The sequence below is a fragment of the Leptodactylus fuscus genome, chromosome 2 (assembly GCF_031893055.1).
Source record: "Leptodactylus fuscus isolate aLepFus1 chromosome 2, aLepFus1.hap2, whole genome shotgun sequence".
Taxonomy (NCBI): Eukaryota; Metazoa; Chordata; class Amphibia; order Anura; family Leptodactylidae; genus Leptodactylus; species Leptodactylus fuscus.
The window spans coordinates 98,291,394-98,309,777 of NC_134266.1; the positions used below are offsets into that span (position 1 = coordinate 98,291,394).

An 18,384-nucleotide genomic window follows, 5' to 3' on the forward strand; every position below is an offset into this window, starting at 1 on the left:
AAGAAGAAAATCTAAGGACAGGTATAGAGGATAAATGAAAGGAATCCATGATTCAAGGACATTGCTGAAAGGTTATGAGAAGTAGTCTTAGAAAAATATCAAGGGAACTAGACTGAGTAAATATAATAAAAGAGGGAAGTAAAAATGGAAATCAGCTGACATTTACTGCAGATCTATAGCAAGTATCAATGAAGATGCAAAAAAGCCAATCCTGACTACAAGGGCATTGAGTCACTGAGCATCAAACAGGACGGCTTCATATCACAACCTCCTCCTTCATTGCTGCCTTTCTTTTGTTACCCTCCCTTATCATCTCTGCCCCCCTTGTCTCCCTCCTCCTTTTGTCTTTTTCTTCCCCCTCCTTTCTCCACCCTCTTCCCTCTCTCTTTTTTGTCCTTCTCTCTCTCTCACTCTCTCTCCTCCCCCAGCTCACTGGCACCAATAACAAGAGGGAGATCAGCAGTGGCTGCAGCGGACAAAGCTTCTGCATGCGGAGGACAGAGAAGAACTGCACCTTGCCTGCGACATACAGCGACATGCTACAGCAAGGAACTCACAGGAGCAAGAAGACAGGTACAGTAAAATCCATACATTGACAAGTCAGGTACATACCAAGAGTGCTGCGGATGAGGCGGTCCAGAGAACACTACTACAGAGAAATGATTCCATACATAACCTAAATCTAACCTGACAGCATATATAGACATGGGGTAGAAGTCTTGTCATGAATTCATACACCAAGTACATAGGAGGAACATAGCTATGGCTTACATACACTGATGTGTTTGGATTAGATGACTTATAAAGACACACGAGAGGACATTATCATCATAAGGACATACGGTAAAGGTCAGACTGTATATATACAGATGACTATGTATACAAACACACCTTCATCTCTATCAGCCGCACAATGACATCCATCCTGAGGACCTGCAGTTTATCTGCATCATCCTCGTAAACATACAACCCCCTCCCATCCAGTGCTAGGACTGCACTTACTGTACACACTTACTCACCCACAGAATATGACAAGAGTACAGGCAGCACTCCAGGTAGGTCTCATATACACATGTATACATGGAACTGGAGAAGAATGTATAAGCCATATTAGGAGTAATGGACAGATGTATGGAATTAATTGGGTTCATGCAAGAAAGAATTTTTGGTGTATTGCAAAATGAGTATTGCTGAGCTTTGCGCCACATCAGATATGTTATTGGCCAGCAGGCAGCAAAGTGATGAGAGATGCCATTGTCATGTTTAGCTGCTCTGTGTACCTATAGTATAATACATACATAGATTTGCTCTATCAACCACAGTTTCTAGACCTCAATGAGGAATCATGAATGGCTGGTTTTTATTATTTGCCAAAATTCTATGTTTTAAAACTGTCATTATGGCGATGAACACACAATGGTTCTCCAGTGGCTGCCACCTATTTCTGATATAAAGCAGAAAAACAGATGTCAGCTGAAGGAAAAGGATCTGTAAAAAGTTGCCAGCCAAGCACTTTATGGAAGTAGTTCATTAAAAGATGAAAGTGGAATACTCTACTGACTCTTCTTTCATCACTGTCTGTCTAAAACTACTTAGTGTTACCAAAATAATACTTTTATTTTATATGTTGCCTGACATGGTATGCTTATATTCCCCAACCAATGAATTGGAAGCCATGTCTGACACTCAAGACTTCTGCATTTGACTCAATGTTTGCAGGTCCAGTTGTCAGTGTGTGCAAGTGACCATAGGTAGGTCATTACAGAATATGGGTCAAAACCAGAACAGTGGCAGATATAGAGGACCTGTCGCCTCTTCTGACAGGCCTATTATAAGTAAATTATGTTATCATTAATGTTACCATTCGGCAGTGTGTTCAGGAGTACATCCCCAACTGATAACATCCTGTTAGCAAATTTCTAGGAAAACTAAAAATGGAAATGCACAAAACAGAGTTATAAGAAAATATTATGAGAATTATTATTTCATGGGGAATACAGATATTTACTAAAACAGACCTGTCATAAAAAGAAACAAGTCCTCTTTAAAGGAGTTGTTCAACCAGAAATAACCTCTTTCAAAATGTAGACAGTCAGTTCCTAGCACTCCCAACACACAGTTGATTTTGCCATGTCATAGTCAGGTAAGCATTACCTTTGAAATGGGTCAATGGCTGTCTATGTAATACTAGGACAAGTGTAAGCCACCGGATCATAAAGGGAGATCTTGGGCAGAGGACCCCCTTCTGTGATGTCCAAATGCCCTATTAGAGCATATTAACATCAAGGTTATAGAAATATCAATAGGAGTAGGATTTTAAACATTTAATATTCAATGTGGCTCAAAATTATGGGTTATTTCAAAGAGGATCTGTCGCCAATTACAATATATGCCACCAATGGTCATATCCTTTGAATGGGTGGACAAATTTTAAAAAGAAAGACCAAATTGATCAGGAGCGTAGTGTGAATCCAATGATACATGGCTTTTAGCATTTTGTATTTGGTGACAGGTCCCCCTTACCCCAAAAGGTTAGGACCACTGCTAGATGTGCTCGAAAATAATACATTTTGCATCCAAATATATGAGCACATACAGATATTTCAAGCCCAATATATTAATGCTGAATGGAAAAGTAGTTGGTATGTGGTCAAAGAAAAAGCATTCCAATCATACTCATCAGTTATATATGCCAAAATAGGTGAGTCACTTGCTATGAAGAACAATAAACCCTGTTTAAATGTGAAAGTGGGCTTGTTTTGCATCATCTAGCACATTTGCCATTTCCAGAATTAAACGGGTTGTGGACTTTCATTTTAATTTATGTTCAGAAAAGATTTTAGTTTTCTCTATTGTCCCTATTCTAAACCCAAATCTTAAAGTCCACGGTTTTAAATGCAAGTCTGACGGTAATGCAAGTGCAAAGTAATCTCCAGCTCCTTCATCATCAGCTCATCCCTCATCTCAATACCAGACAGATCAATTATTACCAATAATAGTGTTGGAACTGTCAGTCACTTTGGTTTACTACTCTAGAATTAATATAAAAGCAAAATAACACACTAATACTAGCTTTTACAGCACTAAAGCCTACTGCAACTGAAGAAATAATGCAGATTATAGGAAGAACTAGACTGGATTTATGTTCATCAAGTCCATTACACATAGTCTCAATATACTCCTTAGAGAAACAATCGGATGTATTTTCCTGCTAGTTTAAAACCCATTAAAGTATATTAATCTTATAAGTCCAAAAGGAACTGGTACACGTCTACAAGGGTAAGCGAATCCCATCCCCACTTTGTGGAAAAATACACAACGAACACGCTGCGTTTTCAAAAACCGTTGCAGCTTTGGAAATCGCAGCATGTCATATATACCTACAGAAACACCAGCAGCTTCCCTCTAGGTATAATTGAAGTAGAAAGTCCACAGAGGAAAACTCTGTGAAACCTTCTGTGAAAAGAGATGCAGGAAAAAACGTGATGCGTTTCTGCAGTGTTTTTTTTTGCTGCGGGCACAACATGGGGCCTTGGCCGAAAGGAGTTATCAAGTTTTATGGAAATAAAGCTTGATGGAAGGGTTCCTGGGTTATATAACATTAGTCCATATCCACAGGAAAGGGGGTAATTTACTAATCACAAGAGCAGGAGGACCTTATACCTCAAATTAATGGGTCAGTGGGCCATACACGTGCCGCCGCTCCATTCAGTTTTCTGAGACAGACAGAGATAGCTGAGTACAACCTGAAATATTCAAAATACTCCTTTTATCACTGTTTTATTAAAAGTTGTAAAGATGAGCGATATCATTTGTTTTTCAGGCCAAATCAATTAAAATCTCTGCTTGCAGTCACCGAACACTTGCACTTATTTTAAAAAAACACAAACGCTCGGAATTACTCAACTATATCTCTATCACTGAATAATATAGTAAATATATATATATATATATATATATATATATACTGTGTGTATATATATATATATATATACTGTATATATAAATAGTGTACTCAAAAAGAGCCTTGTATTCAGTGTTCAGTCTAGAGGTCCTACAAATTCTTCATTTCCTTTAAATGTAAGTCACCTGGGCTCATATACAGGGGGTTTCCAGCATTATAATCAAAGGCTATTCAACTTTTTAATGTACTTTAATGTTTCCATTCATTTCCTTTCTTAAGATATTAGTTTGATATCAATTAAAAGACTTTTATTAAGGCCTCATGCAAACGACGGGTTTGTGTCATCAGTTTGCTGGCCTTGTTTTTCATGGCTGGCACAATGACCAATTAATTGCCCCATATACACAGAGCTGTACTTTCACAGCCCGGCTTCATGTCCACATCGCATGTCTTCGAATGTCTTACATTCAGAGGTTGCAAACTCGGGAGACTTGCTCTCAGCTGAGATGTAGATAGTATTGTGTCAAGCTTAGACTATGCTCTGTGAACAGCCTGTACACCAGAGTGAAACCTTGTAGCAAACAAGCAGAGAGATTTGTGCAGCTGCTGCAGAAGTATTTCAGGCTCTCTTCCCATTTCCATTAGAGGGTCAATTCGGGACCTCTTTTGAAAGTGACTTTATATTTGAAGAGAAAAATTGTGCGGCATACTACATTATTCTTGCTATTAAACTTATCTGCTGCTGCCTAGCTCAACCCACCATCCTTTGATTGACAGATCTCTCAGTAAAGAGCTAGGTAGCAGCCAGGGGAGGTAATCTACAGCACAGAGTGAAGACCGGTGAAGGTAAGAAATGCCTTAACAGCCCATTTCACCTAATTTGCATATTAATACAACTGTGATTTTCTTTATAATGGTGCTGCAATGCTGAATGTAACAAAGATATATTTTGGGAGTGCATAAGGCATACTACAAGGTACCATCATTACTTTGATAATGATTTTTCTGCTGCCAGCCTCCCTTTAATATTGAGTGAAAATAGATTTTGCTGCACACACTGTTTTGTGATCAAAGGAATATAGAGATTTATTTTACAATATAGTTAACGCCTTTTGACATAATGCAAAATATTAGCATAGAAAGACAGGCTAGATCAATTGGATATGACGTTTCGGTCCTTAGACCTTCATCAGATGCGATCTAGTGTGGTAGCAGAATCAGTATAAGTGTCAAGGCATGACCTTACAGAGCACCCCTGTTGAGAATACCTGATTTATTTCATACAATGTCTAAGCACTAGCATATGAGCTTGGTAAAAATGATTTAATTTTATCATTAAAGGAGTTCTCCCATCTCAGTTAGTTTTTCAGCCAGGCTGTAGGCAGTGTCTGCTTCTTACTTCCTGTATTTCTCACCCAAACCACCCCACCCCCCACTTAACGGGACAAACAACACTTCTGCAGGTCAGCTAATCTTAAGATTCTTGTACAGGCTCAGTGTTATCTGTGTGTTTACATAGAGAAATAACAGACTCTGCTTTATCAGCAAAGTGCAATTAGCTGCAGGGATTGTGGAGCAATAATGTGACGTCACTTGTCCTATCCCCAGGTCCGTGGTTATAGCAATGCTGTGTAAACAATGGGAGAAAAAAATTCACATACAAGGCAAACAAAGCAGAATTTCTAAAGCAATATATTTAGAAAAAGGCTTCAATTTTCATAAACTACCAGTATAGATAGGATCCTTGAGATGAGACAACCACTTTAAACATGTAAAATAAATATATTGTTTGTTTCAAAACACTTTGGATAAAGACGTGATATATTGTAACTATCGCAGCTCGTGTTTTAAAACTTTCTTTTTTTCCTAACAGGGATTTGTTTTCGTGCAGTCAATACCCGTTAATACCTTTTGGGGATCTGCCTTTGGCTCCTAATGTGCCATAATGGAGCTGGACACGGAAATATATTGAAACCCGTTTTTTGAACAGAAAGAATATGGGCTAATTCCGTAATTTCTAAAGACTTTCCTTCATCATACTCTTTAAGACGTTTAAGTATGTTTGAAGTGTCTCTACTGTCCTGTGCCAGTGAATTTCTGCCATCAATGGTCTGGTACAATGCAACAAATTTAAGAGTCTGCTATCTGTGACCCATCTCTCACTATGTGGCTATCCTGTGTCTTTTGGCCACAACTGTTTTGGGCCTTCAGTCTTTGCTTTCTTGGAAAAATGACGACAGTGTTAGAAGCATCTCCACTAAATTGCCAAGAGATTTGTTTTTGTGCAAGCGATGTTATCAGTTGCTCCAAAAAGGAACTGGTTGTTATTCCTAGCAGCCTACCAAAGTATATAGCAATGTTGGACCTCACTCACAACAACCTGGCACGTCTTCGTGCTGAATGGACTCCAGTTCCACTTACGAGGCTACACACTTTATTACTATCGCACAACCAAATTACTTTTGTGTCATCAGAGGCTTTCCATATGACCCCCAACCTGCGGCACTTAGACCTATCTTGTAATAAATTGCGTATACTTGATGAGAATGCGTTTAGTGCTTTGGAAAACCTAGAGGTTCTTATTCTCTTTAAAAATGCAATTGTAGATATTGATCGCACTGCTTTTGATGATATGGCGCATTTACAGAAGCTATACTTGAGCTACAATTTAGTGACACGCTTCCCTATTGAACTGGTGAAGGATGGAGAAAAATTGCCAGAGTTGTCACTACTTGATCTCTCTTTCAATCAAATAAAGAGTCTCCCCGTGTCACAACTCCGGGTTTTGCCTGCTTGGCTGACCAACAGGCTTTACTTGCATGGAAATCAACTGACCTGCAACTGTGAATTGTATGGACTGTACTGGCATTGGCATGTCCGACAGCTGGCATCTACTATGGACTTCCGAGAACAGTTACGGTGCTACCCGCCTTCCCAGCAAAGAACTGTTTCTATAAATATATTTTCCCTCAATGAAAGTGAATTCATGAATTGCAGTATTGTGCGAGAGAGTGGAATGGAAGTATATCTGGAGGACACGGTGATATTAAACTGCGACACTAAGCAAAGAGATATAAGTCAGATTTGGATGACACCTGGAAAAGAGATGCACAAACAATATGATGGTGATCAAACAAATAGCAGTATATCTGTGCTGAATAATGGCAGTCTGAAAATAAGACATATCCGTTTGGAGGACCGTGGCACATACACTTGTTATGCTCAAAGTGAGACACTCAATGAGACACTATATGTGACACTCAGTGTGTTTAATTTCACAAGACACGTGCACCAGGACACACTAAATACCGCTTATACCACGCTTGTGGGCTGTGTGGCTAGTGTCATCCTAGTCCTGATCTACTTATATCTGACACCATGCCGCTGCTGGTGTAGGACAGGTGATAGAGGTCAAGGAGAGGACAGGGACAGTATTCGTTCCTCAGTCCTCAGTGCAACACCTAACCACGAGACTACCAGTGACAAAGCAGCGCTCAGTCGTCACGTGGCTTTCCTAGAGCCCCCTGGAGACCTACGAGGTCAAAATGGAAAACTTAAACCAAATGGCTCACAGGACGCCCCTGGGATAAAGAACTCACTACAACCTTCATCTCCACAAAGGAAACTGTCCGATCCTGGATCAATAAGTTCTGTGTTTTCTGATACCCCTATTGTAGTGTGAGGGTTAAATACCAAATTCTAAATGGTTGTAAAGCTCTCATAATTAACCTAGTAAATCTAGAAGTCTTACTAAAAATCTCCTGAAAGCGCATGTGCATGTCAGGTTAGTATTGAAAGACAAGAAGAAAGATGAGAAAGGATTTTAAAATAGAAGTGGGAGTGTTAGTATGGTAGGAATATGTAGAAGAAAATAGAAAAGTGTGAGTAGAAAATAAATGGAGACTTCAAAGGTCTTGAGGATGCTGAAAACATTCCCGAAGTACATGTATTAGATCTAGTGTAGCTATAAACAATTAAGTAAATGGGGAAAAATAGTTTCAAAACATTCAGTACCAACTAATAAGAACAGCAACTAGACCAAAACTGCTAAAAATCAGAATACTATTTTTTTATTCTTCACCTTATTTGCCACTACTGCTTTATTAAAAGCTGTACACTATAGCGGTCAGGTGCTGCTGAATCTCAAAAAGGCAGGTATAGCACATTGTCCCTGTAAATGGATCCAATAGACTTAAGTGTGTCCTAAGAATCAGCGATAACTGAGAGCGCAGTCCAATGATGATGAAAAGCACAAGCTTCTAGTGTAGCTTGAAAGTAATACAAAGTTAAAAATATATTGTTCATTTAAATGTTGGTATAATACTTAGCACAGTCTTTCATATGTATTTGAGTATCCAGAAAATGCCCTTCATGCTACTCAACCCCTATACGTGACAGTCTGTAGTCCTTTAGAATTTGTACTTCTGGGAATCTGATGTCAATGGTGTAAAGTTGGCTGAAAACTGTTGACTGTTCTGTAAAGTGAGCACACTCAGCCATGTTCCATCACCTCCTTCTGTGTCATACCTCTGTTTCTTCAGGATGCTGACAACAGCATTGTTATTTATATATAAGGAAATTTTGCAGCCCCGCATAGCAGTACAACATTTGCTGCTAAATGCTGAAGTTTTAGTATTGACAAGACAAAAAATTTGGCATAGTTTCCTAATTTACATCAAGGTAACCTGTCACAGACTTTTGAGACAATAACCCCCCCAAGTCTTTATGGACTGATGGCTTAAAGGGGTTGTATGGAGAGTTTAGATTCACTTACCTGATCCGGCGGACTCTTGATGAACCTGGAGGTTCTGACCTTGTCCTGATCCCCAGGTCATGTGATCACAAGCAGTACTCCAACCGCCCTTTCTATGCTGGCCCCCATAGCACAGGTAGATTACCTGTGAGATCAGGGAATTAGGGGCTGAGCAAGTCAGGGGGCTGACGGCTACTTCCGATCTCCTTGCAAGAGTCCACCTGATCAGGTAAGTAAAGTAGTTGTCCAGGGACTTTAGATTCAGTGTCTCCAATGGACTTATCCTAATTGTGTTGTGGACCACAATGACAAATGAAAACCTTTGTACATACCTAGAGGTGAATCTAATGCGTCATACCTGGCAAATTTCTGGTATTTCTGACACCTGCACAGTTCTTCAGTGAAGCTGAAGAAGTACAGCATGGCCGGCATGTACCACTCCAGCTTTAGTAAACTGTGCGGCAATGGAAGTCGCAAGAGCCAGGTAAGTATAAATTTTATTTTTTGGAGACTAAGGACCTATTGGTCTAAAAGTCAGACAGGTCCCCTTCAAAGTTATGAAAGTGCCATGAGATAGCTTACATCAAGTAATTTGCTTTATTCACTCAGGCATAGCTCTATCTAAAGCTGCCCATACATTTACGGCAAATCCTCATGTATAGCATTTGCTTTCTATGTGAAGTTTGAAATGAACGGTGACCAGATATCTCTGGTGGCAGCTTATCTTTGGAGGAAAAAACGGATCAGAGCTCGTTCACATCTGTGCCCGTACTCCATTCTCCAGGTTTCCGTTTCCTGCACAAAACAGGGGCAAGAGACGGAAGCCTGCCGGCATGTTTTAATTCCATTCATTTGAATGGGCTAGAAAAGTCTCCGGCAGTGTGCGCCGGTGAGCGTTTTATGCGCTCCGCGGCAAAACCGTTTTTTTTTTTTAAACCGGACACAGAATTGAACATGCAGTACTTGTGTCCGGTTTAAAAGAAACGGTTTCGCCGCGGAGCACATAAAACGCTCACCGGCGCCCATGGCTGGACTCGGCATGACAGGTTTCCGTCTTCTGCATGCAGAAAGGGTCACAATGTTCTGACTTGTCAAACTGAATTAGGTAACGGTATTCTTATCTGTTGTCTTGTGCTTGTAAACATATCGAGATTAGCCATGAAGCAGACAAACTGCAAGACAAAATACAACATGCCCAATCCTACTCGCCCTCAATTGTGTTTTTAGGACAGTTGAGAGGCCCTATAAGCCTTGGATTGTTACCCACCCTGCCTATTTTCTTTTTCACATTAATCCCTAATATCCCTCAATCATCAGAGCAGTCTCCTAATGCAGAAAGTTATTCTGACCACTGAACCTAATAGTCCTATATATGTTTGATACGTCATCACTCTTACTCTTATAAATTACCTCTTAGGTGAATAAAGGCTCATTAAATACTGGCTGGAGATGACATTTTCCACTCATTTCTTTTTTTTTTTTTTTTTTTAAATGTAGATTGTGAGCCCCACATAGAGCTCACAATGTACATTTTTCCCTATCAGTATGTCTTTGGAATATGGGATGGAAATCCATGCAAACACGGGGAGAACATACAAACTTCTTGCAGATGGTTTATGCCCTTGGCGGGATTTGAACACCAGGACTCCAGCGCTGTAAGGCTGCAGTGCTAACCACTGAGCCACCGTGTGGCCCTCCATTTTCCACTCATTTCTAACATATAGACATGACACCTTTATACCAAGAATACACTGCAAGCCTTCAGAAAATGCTAGTATCGCTTGTTTTTTTTTATGATACACAACTGATTTTGCTTCAGAAACTGTGTCTGATTTTTTAGATTTTTTTTTTAAAACTCCACTCCTGGTTTTGGCTTCAAAAACTGCATGCTTCAAAACAACAAAACCCAAATGTATGCTCGTGCCCTAAATGTTTGTAGGGCTAAAAAATGATTTGATCAATTAAAGGGTGTCTATCACCTCCCACAATCATATTCAATTGTAACCTCCACATTAAAAAAGTACATTACAGTGATAAACAGCATACCCTGTTATGTATGTCACTTATAGAATGGTAGCACTGCTCTTTCTGCCTGAAGAAGGATAAGTGATGTGTCATAATAGCGGAAGGCTCAAATCCCACTGCACAGGGTGGTGCAGGCAGGAGATGGTAGTGGTCTGAGCAGCAAGAGCAGTGCTCCACGGAGCTGAAGCCCACCTCCAGTGCACCAACTGCCTCAATTGCATTACACTTCAAAGTTGTTTTTCATGAAATCTACAAAAGTTATTTTTTGTTACCATAATGTGCTCTGTACCGCGGTGGAGACAGCTGACTATGATTGGGTGACGAGGAAGATTCCCTAAAGTGTCACCGGCACTCTGCAAATCTCAGGCAGCTCAATGGATATTTAGACTATAAAGTCAAACAGCAAAGTATATATAATATAACAAGCAAGTAAAATACATATAACACCCATGGAAAAATAACATTTTCCCCACACAGACAGTGTAAAATTTTAAGATATATCAAGGCCCCATTCATACATAAAGAACAAGATGCAATACACATCTACATAGAAGGCTGAAAAAGGTCACACAAGAAACTGACATCAATACATTCCAAGAGGGTATTACACCCCAACACATGCTTTGCTTAGCTTCTTCTGAGGGTCTTCAATAATTGTTATATTAGTATTTTATCCAACTTTTTGGATCTACAATACTGTGCAAACGTTTTAGGTAGACTGAGAAGAGTAACTAGTTTATTTTTGTCAATTAACAATATGCAAAGAGAATTATTGAAAAATAAATCTAAATCAAATAAATATTTGGTGTGAGCATCCTTGAAGGGGGAGCGCCGGAGGTGATGATATGACCCCCACAGAGCCCTGATCTCCATATCATCAAGTCTATTTGGGATTACAAGAAGACACAGGACTTGAGCAAGTCTATGAATAGTTGTCCAAAATGTTGAAACAACTTTTCTCCCGAATTCCTTCAAAATCTGTGTACAAATGAACCTAGAAGAACTGATGCTGTTTTGAAGGCAAAGGTCATGACACCAAATATTGATTTGATTTAGATTTTTCTTTTTTTCATTCATTTAATTTTGGGGAAAAAATTAAACTATGAACTCTATTAATTCTATTAATTCTGTTTTTTTAAAAGCTTTTTTACTTTATAGCATTTTTCTACATCTGCCTAAAACATTTGTGCAGTACTGTATACTGAAAAAACATTTCATACATTAAACAGTATAAATATGACATGTATATACTCAGGAATGGTAGACGTATTTAATCCCATATGAACCTATTATGCCATACAACTGGTACATGTGTATGGACATTTTTCTGCTATGGTCAGGTGAATAGCACAATATAAGCACTATTTTAAGTTAAAGGGGTATGCCACAGGATATTTCATAAAAGTCCTTTAGATGCGGTCCATCTCTGGGACCCATGTCTATCGTAAGAATTGTGATCTCCTGACATTGGTTTGTGACCACAATAAAAGGAGAGAGGACCATACATGCTGAGGTTTCCATTCATTTATACAGGAGTTCTGAAAGTAGATAAGTGGGCAGCTTTAATTATTTTAAGAGCTCTCATAAAAGTGAATGGAAAGACCCACAAATGCAAAGCCAGCTCTCCTATCATTGCAGCCTCAAACCAGGGGATTCCTATTTTTGACATAGATTAGCGTTTAGGAGGAGGGACACACATCCATTAGGCATTTACGTAATATTCTGTGGATATAGCCATAAATGCCCAGATGGGAATACCCCTTTATTTTTCTCTTATTGCTAAATCAATCTACAGTTTATCCATTACAAATCATACACTAAGTGTTTATCCTACATTTTAATGTACTCTAGTACAGTGGTTCTCAAGGCACGTTAAACATACTTCAGGTGGTACGTCCCAGTATCCCCAGGGACACGCGCTGTGGTTTGAGCGCTCCACTAACCCCTAATGGTAGTTCATGGGGTTCACCATCAATGGACTACTATTATACTATGGGGTCTTTTCAGACCATCAAAGTATAATTACCGTCGGTGACGTGATTTAATCATAACGGTGTTACTCACCTCTCAAGGGTTCCGGCACTGCATTCTGTACTCTTCTGGGCTCCCGTGATGACTTCATAGATTGGGTCAAGTGGCATAAAGACGCATAATGTCATAGTGCTTGTGATTGGGCCTCAGTGGTCCCTGATGTTATCTTTGGAGGCTGGAAGAGCACAGGTCATTATACAGCATGGAGGGCCACTATAGGAAATTATTCTGTCACAGAGATTTTTGGTGTGAATGGGGGGAAGGCGTACTTTCTTAACAGCTTAAGGCCCATGGAACCATTGATCCACTCCCGTGTTAAGTAAAGAATGCAACTTGCCACTTGCTCCCCACATATTACATGTGGGAGCACTGTGGGGGCCTTTATATTACATGTGGGGCATTGAAGTGTAAGGGCCATTATAATACATGTGGGGAGACTGACAAGACCATTGTACTGGGTATAGCAGTGAGAGTATGGCACTGACCTGAACATTGTAATGAGTGAGGGGGCCATGACATAATTGTTATTCAGGCTCCAAATGAAGCGTTCTTTAATTAACATATAAGAGATCGCTAATTTGGGGGTACACGTGTCAGATGTTTTCTCACTAAGGGATATTTTGCTTGAAAGGTTGAGAACCATTGCCCTAGAGGGAAAGGCACATGTTTTGTCTCAACATAATTTGTTTAGTTGTTAGAAAGGTTGATTCTTTTATTTGGACCTTTTTGAGTTTTACAATTAATGGAGTGTTATGTTAACATTTATGGGGTTTTTTGTCACATGGTTTCCTTTGTGTCTGTAAGCTTATGACTGCATAATGCAACCAAGATCAAATCGCCTCTTATAAAGATGCTAAGCACACAAAAAACAGGAATCGTTTTTGTGCAAGACTTATTGGATATTTCAGAAAGATTTCCATTTCTTTTGATTCCTTGTTATTGTATCAGTATAGGCAAAGATTAATTGATTACATAAATCTGTACATTGAAAGGCCAATGATCTCAAAATTCTAGAGGTTAAACAGAGGCACTACCTGCATCAGTCTACATTCACATCTGCCTCAGTGTCTCATGACACCATATTTTTTATTTGCCGCTTTCAGTTTAAAAACAGCATCCGTCAGGCCCCAAAATAGTCAATGCAGTCCGTCAGCCTCTGTATGTAACTGATATTTTAGCGGTCTGCTTGTCCATTGTGCTGGTCCTCCAATGGACCTGAACAATGAACCGGCTGGTTTAGATGTTACCTTAGCCAAATGATGTGATCCCCTGCGCTGATAGCCTCAGGCCTCTCTTAATTTTTGGAATATTATTTCTGTTGTTTTCATTTAAATAATATCTTGCATGGTTAAAAGTAAAAAAAAAATACAGTATTAATTTATGCATTGTTTTTACTGTGTCAGTTGTGAAAAAAATGGACATAACTAGGGAATTTAGGCACTTTACAAGTAATATCTGTTCTAAATGTTCAGAATTGGAAATATGCCATATACGTTCATAAATGTCAACAATCTGCCTTCTCTGTTTCTCCTTATTACTAATAAGTCTTACTGTATGTCTTCCCCTGTAAGAAGAGCTCTGCTCCCTGTACGAAATATATATATACATATATATATAAATATATATATAAATAAATATATAAATATAGATCTTACTTTATTTATTTAAGTCCACACATGGCTGAATTGTTATGATAGTTTGAATTCTGGAAATAAACATTTCAGTATATGATTATGGTCTATGCTGTCTTCATTTTTGTAAATGCACAGATTTGCAATATACCTACCCTGAGAAAACTGAGAGGAGTAAATTACTAAGGCTCTACCGAGATGAGCGCCGATTTTCACAAATCCATCACAGATTTGAGTCTATTGTAGATATTCATGAGAAAAGGCCAAAATAGGACAAGTCCAAGTTTTTGATGGTCTGTTAAGAAAGAATGTCAAAATTTCAGTCCTGTGAATAGCCCTATTCACGTAAATTGATTTTATGCAGTCGTGTGATGGCCATGAACATCATTTGAACTGAGCTTGATACTGTCTATGAGTAAACTGGCTGATGCTGGATGATAAACCTGGCGTTATCTTCTGTAACTGTAACCTTACACCACCCATAAGTTAAATTTTTGACAGTGTCAACATTTTTGTATGACATTGTGCTGAAACTTAAGACCCAACCATTACAGCAAACCTTCCCCCCTTATTGGATACAAATCAGAAGGTGGCTAAGGCCACATGTTGTGGAAAAATAGCTGGATTGAATGGATTGATCAGAAGAAAGATGTGTAAGTGCTTCCTTTATTAACTGCTTTAGTCTGCGAGGGTTTCTTTCAGGTCTTCACATTTTCATTAGTAAATCTAATGCATACGAAAACTGTTTATAGACAGTTAACAGCTTGTTTCCTTAAACATGTGATGTCCACATATTACTTATGAGGGTTACCATACAGGTTACACTATGGTTTAGATAAAAAAGTAAAAATAATTAAAATTAAAAGAGCTAGTCCCATGTCCGTTATTGCTACTGTCCAGACTTTCTATGCCCCACTTCCACGGGACACCTTATGCTCATGTATCTCAGGATCCAAGACAACATATGTATCAATTTATGTGGTAATAACTTTGGAACACTTTAACTCACCAAAGTGATTTTGAGATTGTTTTTATGTGACACATTGTACTTTGTCTTAATGGTAAATTTTGGTCGATATGTTTTGTATTTAATTATGAAAAAAAATTGGAATTTTGATGGACTTTTTTTTTTTAATTAAAACTTTGAAATTAACTGCTTTTCATGCAACCCACATTAGTTCATAAATCTAATTTAACATATTTCAAACAGTAATATTCCACGTTTTCAAGAACATTTCCAAATCCCATTTTCTAATTCACTAATTCAGTTCTGAAGGGGTTTTCAAAGGCCTCTGTATTAGAAACACCCATAAATCACCTCATTTTCAAAATTACACCACTAAATTGAATTTTATTCTGCACAAATAGCAACGCATTAAAAAATAATATAAATGAGGTATCGCCGTAACTGTACCGACCCGCAGAATAAAGGTAACATGTTACTTATGCTGTACGCTGCACGGGAAAAAAAATGCTAAAAAGCAATGGCAGAATTGATGTTTTATTTTACATCCCACTCAGAAAGAGTTAATAAAATGTAGTCAATAAGTTACAGGCCCCAAAATGGTGGCATTGAAAAGCACATCTAATACCGCAAACACCAAGCCCTCATATGGCCACATTGCCAGAAAATAAAAATAAAAATCTAGCTTGTACAATGTGAAGATAAAAACCCCAAAAGTCGCCAAATCATTAGGACATATGTGGCTGCGACTAGAAGGAAATGTATAAGCTGTGCGAGTGTTTTCAGGGGACACCCCATGTTTAGAGCTTATGAGAGATAATACACCAGCGCTGATTCCCCCCACCCCCCCCAGAATGCCCCTCTTCCCCATCCGTGTCATAGGAGCTAGTGGGAAAATAGAATGGGATTTGGTGTACCCAATTTACTCCACACAGCTTACATATTCACTTCGGGGTTACTAATGCTCACTACACCACTTGATAAATTCTTTGAGAGGTGTGGTTTTCAAAACGGGGTCACTTTCTAGAGGTTTTTACTGTTTTGACACCTCAAGGGCTTTGTAAATGCGACATGGTTCCTGAAACTGATCACAGCCAGATCTGCCCTCTAAAAGCTCCTTGGCATGCCTTCCCTTCTGCGTCTCGCTGTGCGTCCATATATTAGTTTACACCCACAAGTGGGGTACTGTGGTAGTCGGGAGAACATGCATAACAAATTGTGGGATGCGGTTTCTCCTTTAACCCCTTGTGAATGTGCAAATTCTAGGGCTAAACGAAAATATTAGTAAAATAAAATCAAATTTGAAAATTTCACCTCCATTTAGTCTTAATTCCTGTTAAGCACTTATAGGGTTAAAATACTAGGTATATGTTGTTTTGGCTTAAGGGGTGCAGTTTTGAAAATGGGGTGATTTATGGGGGGGTTTAATACAAGGGTCTTTCAAAACCCCTTCATAACTGGATTAGTCCCTTAAAAAATGGGTTTTAGAAATTTCTTGAAAATTTTGAATATTGTTGTTTCACTTGTAAATCTTATAATGTCCGTAAAAAATAAAAGGGTGACTAAAGTTTGATGCCGACATAAAGCAGAGATCTGGGACATGAGATTTATGAAATCATTTTGGCGGTCTGACTATCTGTATGCAATGCACATCATTTCAAACTTTATAAAATGCATATTTTTCAAAATTTCCACCAAATTTCCTATTTTTTCATAATTAAACACAAAACATATGAACCAAAATTTACCACTAACATGAAATACAATGTGTTACGAGAAAACAATCTCAAAATCACTTTGGTAAGTTAAAGCGTTCCAAAGTTATTGCCACATAAAGTGATACGTCAGTTTTGAAAAATCGAGCTTGGTCAGAAAGTCAAAGGGTCCATTCACACGGAGTAAACGCATGCTCATTTTGGGAAAATACACGTGTAGAAATAAGACTCCCATTGACTTCAATTACATTTTTTTACATGTGTAAAATACGTCAAAATACACGTGTATAATGTCATTTTGTCTTTTGCCAAAATGAGCACGCGTTTACTCCGTGTTAATGGACCATAATACTTCCATTGATTTCTAAAGGTGAGAGCTTTTGCATTCAGTGCACCATCGTCCTATTTTTAGGATCTTGGCTGACTATGATCAATGTTTTATCATATATTGCATCAAGTCATACAGTAAAAGGCTTTGTTGGTAAAACTCCTTTAACCCCTTCCCGCCGATGGCACTTTTTGGGAGCCTTCACATGGAGTAAACGCGCGTGTATTTTTGCAAAATACACGTGTAAAAATAAGACTCCCATTGACTTCAATGATATTTTACAGGCGTATTTTTACACGTGTTAAGGGGAGTTCACACGGAGGAAAGTGGAGTGCAATCTGGCACGTATACACGTGCCGGCAGATGACGTGCTCAAAATGCTCCCATTCATTTCAATGGAAGTTAGGAGTGTATACGCCGTGTAATTTTGTGGCCGTGATATGGCTAGTCATATTTTACTACTTACCTGTAAATATCTGGCTACAGCTTTTTCCAAAGTGCAAAATAGGCAGCAAAAAGGTCCAAAACTGCTAAAATAAACACTTGTCTACCCTTAGGGCTCGTTCACACAGGGCAAGAGGGGGCGGATTTTGGAGCTGAATCCACCCTCTCACAATAGAGGTCTATGTAGACTGCTAGCTTACTCTTTTCTGTGAGCGCCATGTTCCTTCTCACGGAAAAAAGAAGCGAGCTGCCCTTTCTTCAGGGGGATTCTGCAGCTGATTCAGCCGCGGCATCCGCCTCACGACAGCATGCTCCGGACTAGGCCCATTCATTTGGGCCTACTCCGGAGCGGGAAGTTGCAACTGTCGGAAGCCTTGACAGTCGTGATCAGGCGTATTTTGGTCCTATTCTGACGTGGCTTCCTGCATCAAAATCAAGACCAAAGTATGCCCCCCTTGCCCCGTGTGAACTAGGCCTTAAGCTAAGGTCCCACATGGCGGAAAAGCTGATGGTTTTTTTGCAGATTTTGTTGCAGTTTTTTGATCCAAACCTAGGAGTGGCTACAAAGCTCACACCAGACTTTAGCTCA

At 39.1% G+C, this 18,384-nt stretch overlaps 1 protein-coding gene across 1 annotated transcript; it reads left to right on the forward strand.

The window, feature by feature from the left end:
- The first annotated feature begins 438 nt into the window (after positions 1-438).
- AMIGO1 (adhesion molecule with Ig like domain 1) lies at positions 439-8,572 on the forward strand. The gene is made up of 2 exons (XM_075264222.1): positions 439-573; positions 5,778-8,572. Exon 2 carries the CDS (start codon positions 6,069-6,071, stop codon positions 7,584-7,586), a length of 1,518 nt encoding a protein of 505 aa, XP_075120323.1. The 5' UTR covers positions 439-573; positions 5,778-6,068; the 3' UTR covers positions 7,587-8,572.
- Positions 8,573-18,384: the final 9,812 nt, after the last annotated feature.